This window comes from Micropterus dolomieu, linkage group LG05 (genome assembly GCF_021292245.1).
Source record: "Micropterus dolomieu isolate WLL.071019.BEF.003 ecotype Adirondacks linkage group LG05, ASM2129224v1, whole genome shotgun sequence".
Classification (NCBI taxonomy): domain Eukaryota; kingdom Metazoa; phylum Chordata; class Actinopteri; order Centrarchiformes; family Centrarchidae; genus Micropterus; species Micropterus dolomieu.
Window position 1 is genome coordinate 3,316,760 of NC_060154.1, and position 15,531 is coordinate 3,332,290.

Below are 15,531 nucleotides of genomic sequence, written 5' to 3' on the forward strand. Positions count from 1 at the left end.
AACAATGACACCATACATCAACCGGTTGCCTGGCAGCCAGCATAGCTTTGACTGACTGCAGTAAGAGAGGCTGATAGAAATCTCTGTGGGGAGCATCATGTAACAAAACTTTCTTTCAGAAACTCCACAAGGCATCAAAAGTTACATGAAAGAGCAAATAGACGAATGTGTCCTTGCTTCATTGTGCCTGAAATACTTTTAAAATTGTAACCACAGACTGTGCTTGATGGAGCCAAAAAAACGAGAGTGTCAGGGTTGACTTATATCAAAATGAAGAAAAAATACCTACTGTGGCTACATTAAGACTACGAAAGACTGCTAGACTAATTGACTAAACTCTTTCCTGAATCCAAAAGGTTTTCACCCATTTCTTGTAGTGACTAGGTATGCCTTAGTTCGGAAAGGCTTTCCAGTGGTCTGGAAATCCTTATATTCACTATCATAGATTAAGAAAAAACCTGTGTACAGGAAAATCTGTCATGTTTGACTGTATGTGATGTAGTCTACAGTGTCATTGTTGTGATGTACCTGTGTATTCCCGCTCATTCAACAGACAGAGTAGAAGCCTCTGATCTGTGCCTTCACCATGCTTGGTCAGCAAACACTTCCCCCAGTACTTTCTGTATCTGCTACACAGTAAAAACTTCCAGCAGTTTAGGGAAGTAAAATTTAAAAAAGCATGAATAATGGTGACACCGCAGTATAGTGTGAGAATGAATCAAATTCAGTGAGCATTAAAATTGTGTCTGGTGAGTTACGGTATGTTTTATTTATTTGTTTGTTTTTACTAAAGATAATCACAAAATACCTCAAAACATATTATGGATGACATCAATAAGATAATAAAGGCGGTTTCTGTTTCACTATATGTTTTGGTTTCTTTTCTTACTCATCAAGCAGAGTCAGATTCTGAATGAGATATTTTTTTTTAACTGCACGATATCCAACTCAACAGTCAGACTTTTGTGGATGGTGTAAGCATGTATTACTCAATATGAAAAACAACTACTACTGTTCTTGTGATTCACTCCCAAAACAAGTTTGTTCACTCCATTGTGGGTTTTCTCTCATTTTCTTAAATGAGCATTCAGTAAAGGTTGCTTTGGCTTACTTGCTACTCAAGTAAAACAAATGCCTTCAGAGCTAGTCCAGCAGTCTTATGCTTTCCAGTGTGACCTCCCTTCCAAGTTAGATACCTGTGGTTTCCCTCCATTGTGTTGTCAAGGCAGAGTCAAACCATTTTCACACTGGAGGAGCCAAACCAAAGCCTGTTTTCCTGCCAACAACAGCAGCTGCCATGGCAGCACACTGGGAGGTCCACTTTATAGGAGCAGGTCACTTCTCTAAAAAGGGCAATAAGAACATTTTGCACCTTATGTTCAACTGTGTGTACACACGGATATATGAGAGCGGCTGCCCTGCTGGAATGAACTTCATCACTTAACAACATGCAAATAAAGACTGCACTCCCTCTGCCACTGGCGTTGCTAACCTACAGTGAATTTAATAGAAAATGGTACAAGTGAAATGATTGTGCGTTCATTCTTTATAGCATTTATTTTAACCTGCTTTCAAATTCCCCTTAAAATGATTAGGTAATAAAAAAACAACCAAAATGTGTGCTTGTGTTGCCTGTGCAGCTCTGTCTGTGTGTGTGTGGTTTGGAAGGAATCATCAATTAATCACAGCACACCTACCAGTTTATCACAACAGTCCTCAAATACCTCTACACCACTGGCTCAACCTGTATTAGGTTGCTAAGCAAACTGCTGCCAAGCTGGCAGACACACTGATTAAGATTGAGTCTGCTTTCTGAGCTGAAAAAGCTGTAAATCTTAGGTTTACACAGCAGAGAGAGGGGAGAGAGAGAGAGAGAGAGATCACACTCCAGTGCATTGCTTCAAAGGAAACTTCAAAACTGTGATAGAACACATGGGAGACCAAACCTCCCGCCAGGCAAGCCAAGTCCAAGACAGTACAAAGTCTGCACAGTTTAAGTCTAAGGTGCTTTCAGACCCAGCCTTCATACTGTCTATCTATAAATGATAACACCATCGTTAGCCTTTCCAATCATCTGTTTAACAATATGCCTATTTTTGTTGTGCTTCTGTTGTTGTTTGTTTTGTTGTCCATTTGTCAGGTCATTCTCTGGGGCTTCTGTGCAAAAGGTCACAAGTAGTCCAATCATTATTCAAACCATCAATTTGTGCATTTAGCATACAATAACATGTATTTCACAATTCAAATGGCCAAATTTCTCTACCAGGGCTAGTGAGCAAAACTCCCCCAACATGAAACTTCAGCTGAGCAAAATAAATAAAATATTCACAAGCACTTTAGTAGTGTTTCAATTCACATCACATAGTCTGCTCATATTCCCACAGTCTTCAATAAATGTTAGTGTCACCAAGGGAGGAAAGTAAACCAGTTCAAAACGTTTTCCTCAACTTTAAGTTACTGTTCATTCAATCATACACGTGCCGAATGTAGCAGTGGATCACAGGTAATCCTAAAACACCTAATTTCGTTTTGTACCTGATAGGCTTATTAGATGATAAGCGAGAAAGGAGAAAAATGCAAGATTTTAAAGGGGGATTCTACGCACCCGTATTCTTCTCATCGCAGCCACAATCTCCACTCGGCTGCTCGGCCGCGTCACATCCAGACTGCCGATGTACTGTTGGCAGGAAAGTAAAAAAACATGACAGGTACAACACATTAAAGAAACAACATGGCATTTACTTCTATTTACCGAGTGTCTAAGTTACTTAAGTTAATTATTAACGTTAACTCCGTGCAACTGCAGTCTCTCAACTGTCGACTAAATTAACAACTTGCATAACGTCAGGCCTACTAGCTAATTAAATCTCTCAGAATTAACTTAGATTTCGGTCCCAAAAAAGTCGCCAAACGTTATTTAATAAGTAATTTTGATAAGTCTTTTTAATACAACACAATTTAAAAATAGTACAGTGTTGGTTTGCTGTTTAGACAGGTTCGCAAATCAAAAGCACACGTTATATTTAAATTAGACGTTAATGAATAACGTTAACTAACCGGCTATTTATCTGAACTTTACACATTTGCTTGTGAATTTTACGTTACCTTTGCCTCGAAGTTGATCCCATGCTGGAAAGCTTCCTCGTTGTGCAATGGGATCCTCAAATCATGACCATCATCAACGAGGTTGTACTTGGTTTTTCCAGGCATTTTCAAAGTATTTCCTACTCCGCACTACCACGGGAACCAAGAGGAGAATATCAACGGAAAACGAGCCGTGTGGGTTTAACAGGGATTAATCCAAGAAAAGAAAAAGAAAAAAAAAAACAATTCCAAATCCGGTTAGAAACGTTTCATGTTCCCCATCGCAGCGAACCGTCCCGCCGGCGCGTCACAACGCTACTACACCGCCCTCAACAGCGACCAAGTGTCGGCAACTACTTCACCAGCGCTCCGGCGAACTGCTGCCCTGCTGATATTCACAGCAACAGCTGGACAAAAAAACACACGCAGGCCACCAGAAACAGCGACATGCGGGGACAGATTTGTTTTCACGACTTTTCCTGTGGTGAGTGTGGAAGTTGGTTGGGTCCTGCCTCCTGCTCTGGACTCCCCCCAGCCCGCACGGAGGGAGGGTGTGATTGGAGGAGTCCGGGGATCCCACCTGTTTCTATTGGAACATAGGCGCACCGTGGCTCTCTGGAGGAGGGGCTCAAACTGCCCCGTTCCCCCCTCCTACCCTCAACACACACATTCATGGGAATAACCTGAATGGAACTCACGAACAGAAAGAAGTAGTGTCGCCTCCTGTTTGTTCACATTTCGTTTCTATAACCTTGGCTTTGTCATTTAAACACGTGATACGATACAGCCACAGTTTTAATAAGCACACTAGGTAAAACAAATTACCTGTTGGCTAATATAAAAGGAATCGCTTCTGTTTGACTGAAGAACACATAGTATGGCTGAAAATATGTGGTTTAATCATCACCTGTGAGAAAATGATCAAAGAGGCTTGCTAGGAGTGATGAGAATATGAAACGTTTATATGGGTTTACAGATGGGGTTGATGTGTAGTAAACACAAATGTCAACCTCTGAATAAAATAAAAAGGCAAGGCTACCAACTAGTGGCCATATCTGTTAGCACATAAAGCCTATAGGTATCATAAAATATGAAATTTATATGATTTATTTCTTTCAGTTTTCCTTTCTCTGGTATATACATTAATGAACCCCCTGAATTATTCAACAAAAGGCTTGTATACATTTTTTTATGAATGACTCATCGCTCATAACAGAAACAGAAATAAGCTGACAAAATTTCATTACCTCCTATTTTTTTTTATCCCATTATCTCTTCATAAACTCCCTAATAACCCCCTTAATTCATGTTTCTCTTTTTGCATAATTAGTAGACAGGCTGCTTTAATAATCAAACATGTAGACTGAGAATCACCATCTGAAGCTTCACTTTGGTCTTTCAAGGACTAAATGGAATTTTTCTAAGCTTTTAGGTAACAAAATCAAGGACTTCAATTTATTCTATTCTATGTAAAGCGAATAACAAAGTGACCTCAGATCCCATGGGTTAAAATAAGTATGCTTTTACAAAATAAACACACAGATTAATAGAGGAGAAGTGTGTTTAACTGTCCTCAGTAACATCAAAATGGGACACTGATTCATACTTGCATCCATAGGGGACCGGATCATATTTAAGATGCTGAACAAAGCTGTGGACACTGGCTTTAATTTAAAATATCAAAAGTCAATACATACAGTTGATGTTGCTAATTTAGAACATTTAGAATAATAAGATGCTGGTGTCACACTGAGCGTCCTCCTGTGCAAGCATCTGGAATAAAAACATCTAGTCAGCAGACAGAGCTGTGTTCATGTTTAATGCAGTCATCATGTTGTATAATGCACAGACCATCTGTGTCACCCTGGGAGTAAAGAGGCAGCGCTCGCCTAAAGGTGGTCCCAGGCGAGCAGGGAAGGGGAAGTGGGGCAGCAGTAATTCACATTCTCAACACCTCTTTAGAAAATATATAAAGTACTGCTGCTAATGGTGTCCTGAGGGCTCGTGCGGTGGCAGAATGATGATGTATGTGGTTGGTTCAAAACTGGCATCTGGCTGCCAGATTATGTCACATCTCAGTCTACAAGCTTTAACTGAGCCTCAAGTTTTCAAGCACAATGTTTGTGCAGTGAGGCCCAAACAGCACTCATATTAATGCCTCTTTTTTTTTCCATATTCAGTATTTTGAACAATATCTTCTTGGCTATTTTTCCTTTAAAAGTCCCCGAGGTCGTGACCACCTTGCTCTCATGACAGCAAAACAGCTAGATGGCAGACAAGCCCAACTGCTGTCTCTGCATGAGGAATTATTGCTAAATACAACCAGTCCCCCTCTTAGGGACCCTATGGGCTCTTAAGGCTCTTTAAAAAAGGATTGAGAGCAACCTAATCCCTGCCAGGTCTTCAAATACTTGTTGATCTGTTGATTAGGGCTTTGGCTTTTAAAGCATATGCTTCCTACATGAAGTAAGTTTTGGAGATCAGTGCACAATAACAGCATGGTTCCACTTAAAAGCCAAACGGCAACATGTAAGGCTTTCACAGCCACATGGAAAAGATATGGCAGCAATGCTGCGGTCTAGTGTTGGTGAGTTATACCACAAAGCTTTCAATTTGGGCAATTTGGACTTAGTTTCTACACAATACCATTAATCCTTCATAAGCCAGTGTGTGTTACATGTATTAGACAGGTCACATGTAATGATGTGTTTGCCCTCAGGTAAGGATGAGGTAAATGTATGAGGTGACTTACTGTATGTCAAACATTGGTGACCTGTTGAGGGTTTACGCCGCCTCTTGCCCAGTGCATGCTGGGATAGTATGTATAGTGGATAAATTTACATACTCCAAATTCGGACACACACAAAAAAAAATGGCAGTCCAGATAGTGGGGGTGGTGATGGAGCAGCCACTTAACCCCTAGCTGCTCCAGAGGCATGCGACCTCTGACATATATAGCAATTGTAAATTGCTTTGGATAAAAGCGTCAGCTAAATGAATAAATGTAATGTACTCTATATACCAAATAGTGACTGATTTTGGACACTTCCTGAGACTATTTTCACACTATTTCTGAAAACAAATTTTTTCCTGCATTCACACTAAGCTGGTATTTTTCACATGCAAAACTGAACTTTTCAAAAGTGCTGTCTTGAGCTGATTAATCTGAACACACCAGCCTCACGTCTCAGTGTGAGTGTCTCAGAGCTTTGGTTTTCTTTTGGTGCCAACTCCATTCAGTGTGAGGTCAGTGTGTCAGCAGGAGCCCTGAATCTCCGCCACAAGCAACAGCAAGCACACCCACAAATGACAGTGTGGGATACTGCCGGCGCACACATATGCACACATTAGTGCACACACACACACACACAGCCAGACACACGTCTTGAGGGCCTCTTAAGCTGAATTAATAATGGCAATTTTCAAAGAATGTGGGGCACACAACTAGAGGAGTGGATTCACTTTTCCTAGGAGAGTTTCTTTGATAAAGATAAGAAGGGAAACAGTGGGACAAATAATCACAACAATACATGTATAATTGTGCCTGAAGCTGTGTCACAACATGGACTATTAGTGGAACAGAGAAATCGCAGCTCACGCTCAGGGGTGTGATCCATTATCCAAGAAAGGAACATGTTCAGCATAGTTTTCATTTTAATACTTCCGTTTGGACAGTTATTAGATTGCTTAGATGTTTGGAAAAGAGTGACTCCAGGGCTCAGTAATAACTTTATGGAAGTGCAACCAAAACCTATTGCACTCATCTTATTGCAGTGCTTATTTAAGATGTGCTTTGTTAGTGACATTTATTCCAAAGTGTGGCATGGTCGATAGAGCAGCACTCACAGTCAGGGTATCTCTAAAGTCAGTAGGATTCATCTTCTGGGCACAATGAAGGTTTCATGGCAATCCATCCAGTAGTTGTTGGGATTATTCAATCTGGACTGAACTGGTGGACCGATCAGATGACATTGCCATCAGTTTACAGGAAGACTCCTAGTATGAAATGGCTTTTTTAACAGTACTGAAGCAATAATAAAGACTGGTTGTTCCTAAACGTGTTGCCTTAAATTGAAAAAGTCCTACTTGTGATCTCTCATAACCGGTCAAGGCTATAGTGTAGACATAAGCTGTGAGTTCTTCAATCAACGAGTTATTTCCTACTCCAATTATCTCATTTAAATGATTTTTACAAGCCTCAAGAAGGGTCCAGTATTTCTCAAAAGAAGATAAAACATTTTTGAGAAAAACCTAAAAATATATACTTTTTTTGTGTAACAGAGGTATCTGGTGACCCCTCAAATTTTTCTTGAGTTCAGAGCTCGCCCGAGGCAGCCCTAACTTTATGTCAAAGAGGAAACTCTTAAATGTGGATATAGTGTCTACCTCCCAAATCCAAAGCGGGACCTGATTCCACTAGAGAGGAGCTTGATAGCTGAAGGCTCTCGCTCCCATTAGACTAGACTCTATAGCATCCACAAGTAACCCTGCATCCTGGGAGAATAAGGTTCTAGTGGGGTAATAAGGTACTATGAGCTCTTTAAGATAAGGTGGTGCCTGACCATTAAGAGCTTTGTAGGTGAAGAAAAGGATTTTAAAATATATTCTGAATTTTAAAGGAAGCCAATGCAGAGAAGCAAATACAGGGGACATGATCTCTTTCCCTGGTTCTCGTCAGTACACCCGCTTCAGTATTCTAGCTCAACTGGAGAGTCTTAAGAGACTACTGATAATAAAGAATTGCAAGAATCCAGATTAAAAAGAACAAATACACAGACTAGTTTTTCTGCATCATTTTGAGACAGGATGTGTCTGGTTTTTGATTTTTGCAATGTTACAAAGATGATTGTTTTATGTGTGAGTTAAAGGACGTATGCAGAATTTTCCTGAAGAAAATAAAGTTAAACATTATCTCAAGTCAATATGTTTATAACACGACTCTCTGTTGCAGATTGATATATATATCTGTGAAGTGAAAACAGAAGTAAGGGCGGCACCATGTGGACACACTATGAAATGCAGAACACTTCTCTGACCAAAATAATCTATTTATGTGAATTTGCAAAAGAAAATTCACATAAATACCTAGAAAACCTATTTATATAATGTATTTGCACCATCAGATTGTGTTTTTAGCTTGAATTACCTCTACAAATAAGATCAACGATCCTCTTTATTACTGGTATGTCTTAACAGTGTGAATATTTCATTCTATACATTCATTTTATTGCGTCCAGAAAACACAGTTTAAGACTGATGTATGACTGAAAAGAAAAGAAAACATGTATTTGCACATTAGAAACAGTTGAAAGTGACTACATCTCAGCATTTCCTTCAATTAATTACACTGAGAGAACAATGCTAAGCGTCCAATACAACACTTACTGTATGCAACTTTATGAGTGAGTTTTCTTTTCCTTGGATCACTCAGTATTGTCTAACAGTAAACATTAGTGACTGTGTTGCTTGGCAGCCAGAGGACTCTTTTATAAATGAGTAAATTAATTTGTATTCAACCAGACTCCCCTGGAGACTGAGGTCCAATTGGTTCTCCTGAACTGTTTCACATTCTCTCAGTCTACCAAGCACATTGTGTGTTTCAGCCTTAACAGGCCAATGAAATTGCCGCCACAAATCACAGCAATGCTTTTCTGTTGTGGGCCCCTTGACTCAGTCTGGTGCCTAACTCACAGCAGTAAACCTATCGAGGGCAAGAGGTGTGATTCATTTTCAATCTGATATAATGGCCAGCAAGAAACGTCTTGATGAGATATGTCTGCACACACATTGAGATTGAGATACACACAATAAACCCAGCACACCATTTAGTTGGACGGGTCATTGAAACTTCCACACAGAATTATTTACAATACATTCTGCAATAAAAGTTAAAGTTGCAGCTGTTCGGGAGCTTCCACTGTGCCACTTTTTCTATGTACGATACAGCGTTGACATCTGCTGTCATGATTTTCCTCGATACACTTTTCCACCATAAAGCTGTGAATTAGTTTACAGGATCATTTATTATCTGTGTGGAGTTTTCACAACTTACTGTAATCTTTTTCAACTGCCATCTTCACATGACTGTGATGTACTTTTCATACTGTGTTTGTTTCTTACTTGTCATCATCTTCAGCCTATGAATTGTAGTCATAGACTGTAGCTAAAAATTGTGATTAACTTGTAAAACTGTTACTGTGTTAACTTAATACTGTGTGTATTAAAATGTTTACTTAACTAAAATAAACAATACTGTAATTTAAGTCCTACATTTAAAATTGTAGGATCGATATTAACAACAAATTTTGTTAATAATTACATTAATAGCCTACATTTTATATTTTAATAGCCTCTATTTTACTTTCCCCGCGACCCTACGCAGGATAAGCTAAATTTGAATACTTCTGTATAGCCTATAGCTGTAGTTTGCTGCTGTATCTAGTAGGCCTACCTAGCTCTTAAATGTACTAAATATGGTGCAGTAAAAACGGAGCTTACATTACATTACATTACCCTACTGAAGCGAAAGTATCGCCTCAGCATTATATTGTTCGTATTTAGTCAATTTGTGGCACTCTCTTTGCCATTCTGTTATGGTTATTTGTTTAACAATGTATTCTGCTGCCGCTGAAGTGAAATACAATTATTTGCGAAACCAAACTGTAGGCCAACACTGTCAATGAAGAGCGTAGCCTGACCTGTTTTATGACGATCCAGCATCCGCGGTGGATTGAAAATTTTGCCGTGACCCGGATTCGAACCGGGGTTGCTGCGGCCACAACGCAGAGTACTAACCATTATACGATCACGGCGAGCCACTCCCGAGTGCAGGAGCCGATAGGGGACACCTGAACCACAGCGTGTAAACATGGAGGAAAAACGCGTTGGTTCTCTTACTTTGTTGTTGCAGTAGAACACAGTTCTGCTTATCACATCTCAGTGTGTTGAGCTTCCTGTTAGTTCAATTTTCATGTTTAGCCCGTATGCAAGTGAACAGAAACATTATATTTTTATTTAGCCTACTTAGCCAATACTTTGGATAATTATCCTTCCATTATTATTGTGGTGGTAGTCTATGGTAAGAGTCGTGTATTGCCCAATATAATGTATCTTAAAAAGACATTAAACCTAAAGTTAATGTTGCAACTCACAAAAATATAAAAATATGGAAGCAAATATTTAAAGAAAAATGTTTTAGCATGAAAACAAGGAATTAGCATTTCAGATATGTTAAATCAGTAACATGAAAAAACTGTACACACTGTACTCAAATCTGATCATTTACAATATCTGCCAGTCTTTGTACAACAACAAACAATATGGAAGAAATCATACAGAAAACCGGGTTCATTTTACGGAAAAAAAATAGTTTAACAGTGATTAATATTATCAAGTTACTAAGTTACCAAGTACATCAAAAATCTTTGAACAAGCGTACAATGTGAACATTATTAATCTTAAAATTAAGGATATTAAAATCACTTTGTGTTTCTGAGAAATGCACCACCAAGTCCTTTATAATAATCAATAAAACATTAGTGTGAGACTGTGGAACTCTCTTCAGATAAACTAAGACAACTGGGCCTCCTCCTCTGTCATCTACTAATGTCAAAATATTGATGCAAAGCTAATGGATAATGGATTTTGTCACTCCTATTCTTGTCTTACTTTGAATTGGAGGATAATCATGCTGTTAAGTTTTGGGTAATGCTTTTGGAGATGTATGAGATAGGCAGGTAATTTAGTTAGCTGTAAGATAAACCTTGAGCCTAGTTCTTATAGCCTTTTTTTGGTTTAGATTGTGTAAAATTGGCACCATTTAAAGCATGCTGAATTGTCCATTAGCAATTCCTGTTAGCAATGGATATACAGACAACTATCACTGGATTGCTTTGATACTGAAGAAAACTTAAAAATGTGATTATTCTCAGGCAAGTTCTGGAGGGACTTACAGACATTTATTCATAGAGTATCTCTGTCTTATAATGTCTCTCTGTCCATCTGTGCCTCACAGTTCACAATTTGCTCACACTTACATCAACGTAACCTTTTACGATAAATCAAATAATCATTAATTTAAGGTGGTTTAAAAAGTTACAATTCCCATGTGATGCCAGAAAATGGTACAACTTCCTGTTATGTAAATGCTTTAATCAAACAATAAATGTAATCTGTTGGTACAACTTACTGCCCTCTCTGGTTTTAATTATAGGTTACAATTTATTGTCTTAACTAATTACAACTTGCAGGAAAAATGTAGTTTAAAAATGTAGCTGATCAAAGATCAACCCTCGTAGTCCAGCTAATTAGAGCTTGAGTTTGTTTAAGCCCAGATTGTGTGTGTGTGGCCCGGGGCAGGAGCTGGCTGCCGGGGAAGATCTAAGAGGAGCAGGCTGATCCACCACGGTCCCAAGGGAGCCCCGTGGGTTGGAGACAGTGAGGTCTGAGCTGGGTGCGACTGAGTGCATGTGCTCATGGGGGTGCAGGTGCGTGTGGTTGTCATGCTGATGCCCCGTGTGCCCACTGTCTGCTTTTGCGTGGGCTTGCTCCTCCACAGCGGCAGCCTACAGAGGAAGAGAAAAAACAAAGACACATTGTGGCTCATTATTTCAGCCTCTACTGAAGAAAATGTAAAGGAACATGTTGATGAGAGTGGTGAGACTGTACCATAATACTCTCTCTCTTAAGACACTGAAAAGCACTGTTTGTGGCAGAATTGGATTGTATTTCTCTGTGTTTTCATCACTACAAGCAACCCTTTTCACTTTACACACAGTCTTTGATTCAGTGTTAAACTATATTGTCTTCTGGAACTTTGAAGAAATCTCTAAAAGCCTTCCTTCCGTCATAAATCTAAATTTCAGATATCAGAATATCAAAGATACAATTAATAGATTGGTAGATGGATTACAATAATTATTTTGTTGTATATGCACATTTAACATTTTGAAGATCAGATATATTAAGTCCTATTGTGTGGTGCATCACCGCAGTTGAAGCAGGTACCTGAGGTTCGTAGATCTCACACTTCACCTCTACAGGCTTCTGATTTTGAACTGAGCTGTCCTTCTTTCCGACAGAGAGTCTGATTTCAAACTGGTCCTCATGGGCCATGTGGGAGCCCAAACAGAAGCCTCTATGCTGCGAGAAAAGAAGTCAAGAAGAGCTGAGCCTGACTTTACAAATTAGTGCTGACATGTTGTTTGAAGCCAGAAAAGATTCAGGTGGCGTGCACGAGCAACAACCACCACAACTAAGACTAGACACAGAAAAAGTATTAAAATAAATGAGCTATTAAGCTCACGACCACGAGCACCACCACCATCAGCTTAAGTTATTTTTTTTATTTAAACAAGACTATATTTCTTGGGAGTTCTTAGAGCTCTCTTCCATCAATACCATTTAAACAAATAAGCATCTAGCATCCAAACTGCATATCAAAATGTCACATCCAACAATATATTTCAGCTTTAGACGGTAGAAATCCCAGTTTTAAGAACTCGTATTTTAAGAGCCTTCATATATTTTTGTGTGTGTGTGACTCACAGCAAACTGACAGTCCATAGGTGGGCAGTTGCTCAGTTCATTGACATCTGTTTTCTTTGAACACACAGTCTCCAGAATGGTGAACTCCACAAAGTACGATGGACCAACAACCCACTGACACCCAAGGACAAAAAGACATAATGCACATACACATACATGGACAAGTGTAAGTATACTGTACACCTGTGAAATGCTTTCCAAAATGAGAATGTTAAAGTCATTTGGTTGGAAAGATGTAATTCAGTCAAGATTTCTAAACATATACTTTCTCACTCAGCTACCAAATATAATCAATCTCCAATGATACTTTTCAAAGAAAAAAGACACAAGTTGTGCCACATTTAAGTGGCTAACCCTTTTAAGATCACAGCATTATGGAGGTGTAGACTTGAAGGATGAATCTGATAATAACCAACAAAAAATATTTTCTTTACAAGAGACACATTGTCCATCATCCTTAAGTTGATTACTTTGTTTGTTTCTTAACCTGTGAACTGGCTCTCGTAATGTTTTCCACAGTAAAGTAGTTGGCCAGGCGGCTCTCTTCATTGAACCTCTGCAGGGAGAGATTGGCTGTCTCCTTGATGACGGGCTCATTCAAGTTTTCAGCTGTGGGACAGTCCGGACACACACCCACCACTGCAGTGGCAGGAACTAAACACAAGAATTATATGGGTCAAAGGTCAATGGTACGTAGCTGAGGAAAAGTGTTTGTTGAATGGTGTGCATGTTCTCCCTCCCTAACCTCCATCCCACAGTATGAACCCTTTAAGCTATCTTCAGCTTCCCTCTGACAGCATGCTTTACTCAGGTGTGTTCTCCTTCACTAAGCCAAATTGCTGACAAAAAGTAAAATGATTATTTTATCACTGATATATATATTCACTTAAATATCCAACTGCAACTCTGCATTTAGGGATAGTGATGTTTACCTGACTTAGGGAGGTATTTCGGGACAGAGCATATATAGAGAAAGAATTCAACATATCTGAGCATCTTTAATTTCACACCTCACTAACATTTCCAAATTCAAAGCGGTAAAGAAAAGACTTGCAACACTTTCTAACACAGAGACTTAGAAAATGTGTTTCTGTCCCAGATGAGTGTAAATAACACCGTTGATCTACCTTCACGGAGTGCACAGGAGTAACTTTGAAGTTTGACATGAGAGTCGACGTAGGCAGATAACTCACACTCTCCATACACCTGAAGGACACAAACACACAGATTTTATTAGAGACCCATGTACATAGAACAAAACTGATAACCAGGTCAGCAAACAAACAATGGAAATTTTACACTGAATGGAATTTTGACTTTGCTAATTATCTTCTTTCTTTTTTTTTAAGCATCAATAACATGCAAGCGTTAAACAAAGCAGCATTTTGGCATCAGTCTACAGCCATATTTTAAGGGATTGAGTTATAGTTTGGTCTTGGTTTGAGGTTAGGTTTGCTGTGGCCATTACTCAGTAACGCGTCATTGTAATATCATTACTGTATATCATTACTTTTCCAAGTAAAATGTAGTATAAGGGATTACTATTTCCAAAACAGTAATAATATTACTATTACTAATCCAAGTAAAGCTGCATTACTGCATTACCAGAATGCGCCATCCAGCCAGTAATGCATGTACTTGTCGGGAGAAAGTGAATATGCATGTGCAGAAAAACAGTCTCTCCAAAGTCGGGATTCACTTGCTTTATTTTAAAACATACTCCTTGCTGCTGTTATCAATATGATCTTAGTAAAAATTTGGTAGTGACCGCTTAATAACGTAACAGGTAATGTAACTCGTTACTTTTAAAACCCAGTAATAAGTAAAGTGTTATTATTACTTTAAGGAATAATAAGTAATTAGTTACTTATTATTCCTTAAGTAATTAAAATTTCCAAGTAATTTGCCCATCACTGGCTGTCGCCCACAAAAAAAGCGCTCATTGTGTTGATACACCACCATGTGGCACTTACTGGAACGTCACCAATGTTTCTCACTTCACACTGTTTCCATGGTTTCCTGCTGGTGATGTGGCATTTGGTCTCCATGACATCAATGATCAGTTTGTAGAATGACCCACCTTTCTCCTGGGGATGAGCGTGCACACACACACACACACACACACACACACACACACACACACAGTTAGTTTTTTTCTTATTATTTGCTTCTTTGCTCTGCAAACAAGCCTGCTGCCCCACTGGCTGTTTACACCCTCTTTCTGCAAATACTGTTGCACCTTTCCAAGATGGTGTAGATGTTTTAGTGCGTGCATGTGTGTGTGTTTGCCCTCACCTTTTCAGGAGTGTGAGAGAGGTCGTATAGTCTGTTGAGGCTCAGGATGTATCCATTTGTCCGGTCCTGGTTGATCTGCTCCAGGGCCTCTTCTGCCACCCTCACCACCTCAGGACTGTTGCAGCCTGGAGGGTCTGGCCTGGCAATTCCCTCCTGCTGCAGCAAAGCCAGACACAGGACCAGCAGGTACACATTCATCCTCTAACACCCCACCGCAATCACACACATAGACTTACACAGGCCCCGGTCTTAGGTCTTCCTTTCTAATACCTATAATCCTAGTTTTTACAGACACGGTTTGGACAGACACATGAGGCTGATGCTGGACTTTCTCCTCTTCCCCAAAGGATGAGCAAACAGCTGCTATCTGCTGCTCTGTAGGCCAACGGCTGGCTCAAGGGTCATAGTGCACTGGGCAACAGGGGAAATGAACTCAAAGAAAAGTTCATGTAATCCAGTGCACCTAATTTAATTTCTTTAATGTGACACCATCATCAATGAAAATGCTGCAACATGTTCCAAACAGCCTCATTTAAAGGAAAGCCTCATCAAAAACCTGCTGTGTCTTTTGGGTTTTGGTACAAGGAAAAGTCGAACAGTTACAAC

The 15,531-nt window shown here is 39.5% G+C and overlaps 2 protein-coding genes and 1 non-coding gene across 3 annotated transcripts in view; all 3 read right to left on the minus strand.

The window, feature by feature from the left end:
- LOC123971083 (carboxyl-terminal PDZ ligand of neuronal nitric oxide synthase protein-like) overlaps positions 1–3,577 on the minus strand; it is a 223,364-nt gene extending 219,787 nt beyond the window's left edge. The window contains exons 1-2 of the mRNA XM_046049669.1: positions 3,106–3,577; positions 2,606–2,677 (exon numbers count right to left, since the gene is read on the minus strand). Coding sequence (XP_045905625.1) covers positions 2,606–2,677; positions 3,106–3,210 — 177 coding nt within the window. The 5' untranslated portion in view covers positions 3,211–3,577. The remainder of the gene's footprint in view (positions 1–2,605; positions 2,678–3,105) is intronic.
- Positions 3,578–9,824: 6,247 nt separating this feature from the next.
- trnah-gug lies at positions 9,825–9,896 on the minus strand. Its single transcript has one exon. It is a non-coding gene; the product is annotated as a tRNA-His (tRNA).
- A 1,458-nt stretch (positions 9,897–11,354) lies between these two features.
- Positions 11,355–15,123, minus strand: si:ch211-284e20.8 (uncharacterized protein LOC563738 homolog). The gene is made up of 7 exons (XM_046049675.1): positions 14,926–15,123; positions 14,604–14,717; positions 13,758–13,836; positions 13,118–13,284; positions 12,631–12,744; positions 12,091–12,225; positions 11,355–11,648 (listed from the first exon to the last, which is right to left on the minus strand). The coding sequence occupies exons 1-7, from the start codon at positions 15,121–15,123 to the stop codon at positions 11,391–11,393; spliced, it is 1,065 nt and encodes a 354-aa protein (XP_045905631.1). The 3' UTR covers positions 11,355–11,390.
- Between the last annotated feature and the right edge of the window lie 408 nt (positions 15,124–15,531).

Excerpts from the sequence above, each read along its gene's own strand:
- si:ch211-284e20.8 (XM_046049675.1), bottom strand. The coding sequence starts at position 15,123 with ATGAATGTGTACCTGCTGGTCCTGTGTCTGGCTTTGCTGCAGCAGGAG. Across the intron at positions 13,837-14,603 it reads GAAACATTGGTGACGTTCCA|GTGTATGGAGAGTGTGAGTT; the intron begins GTAAGTGCCACA and ends TGTGTCCTTCAG. Across the intron at positions 13,285-13,757 it reads CTCCTGTGCACTCCGTGAAG|TTCCTGCCACTGCAGTGGTG; the intron begins GTAGATCAACGG and ends TCTTGTGTTTAG.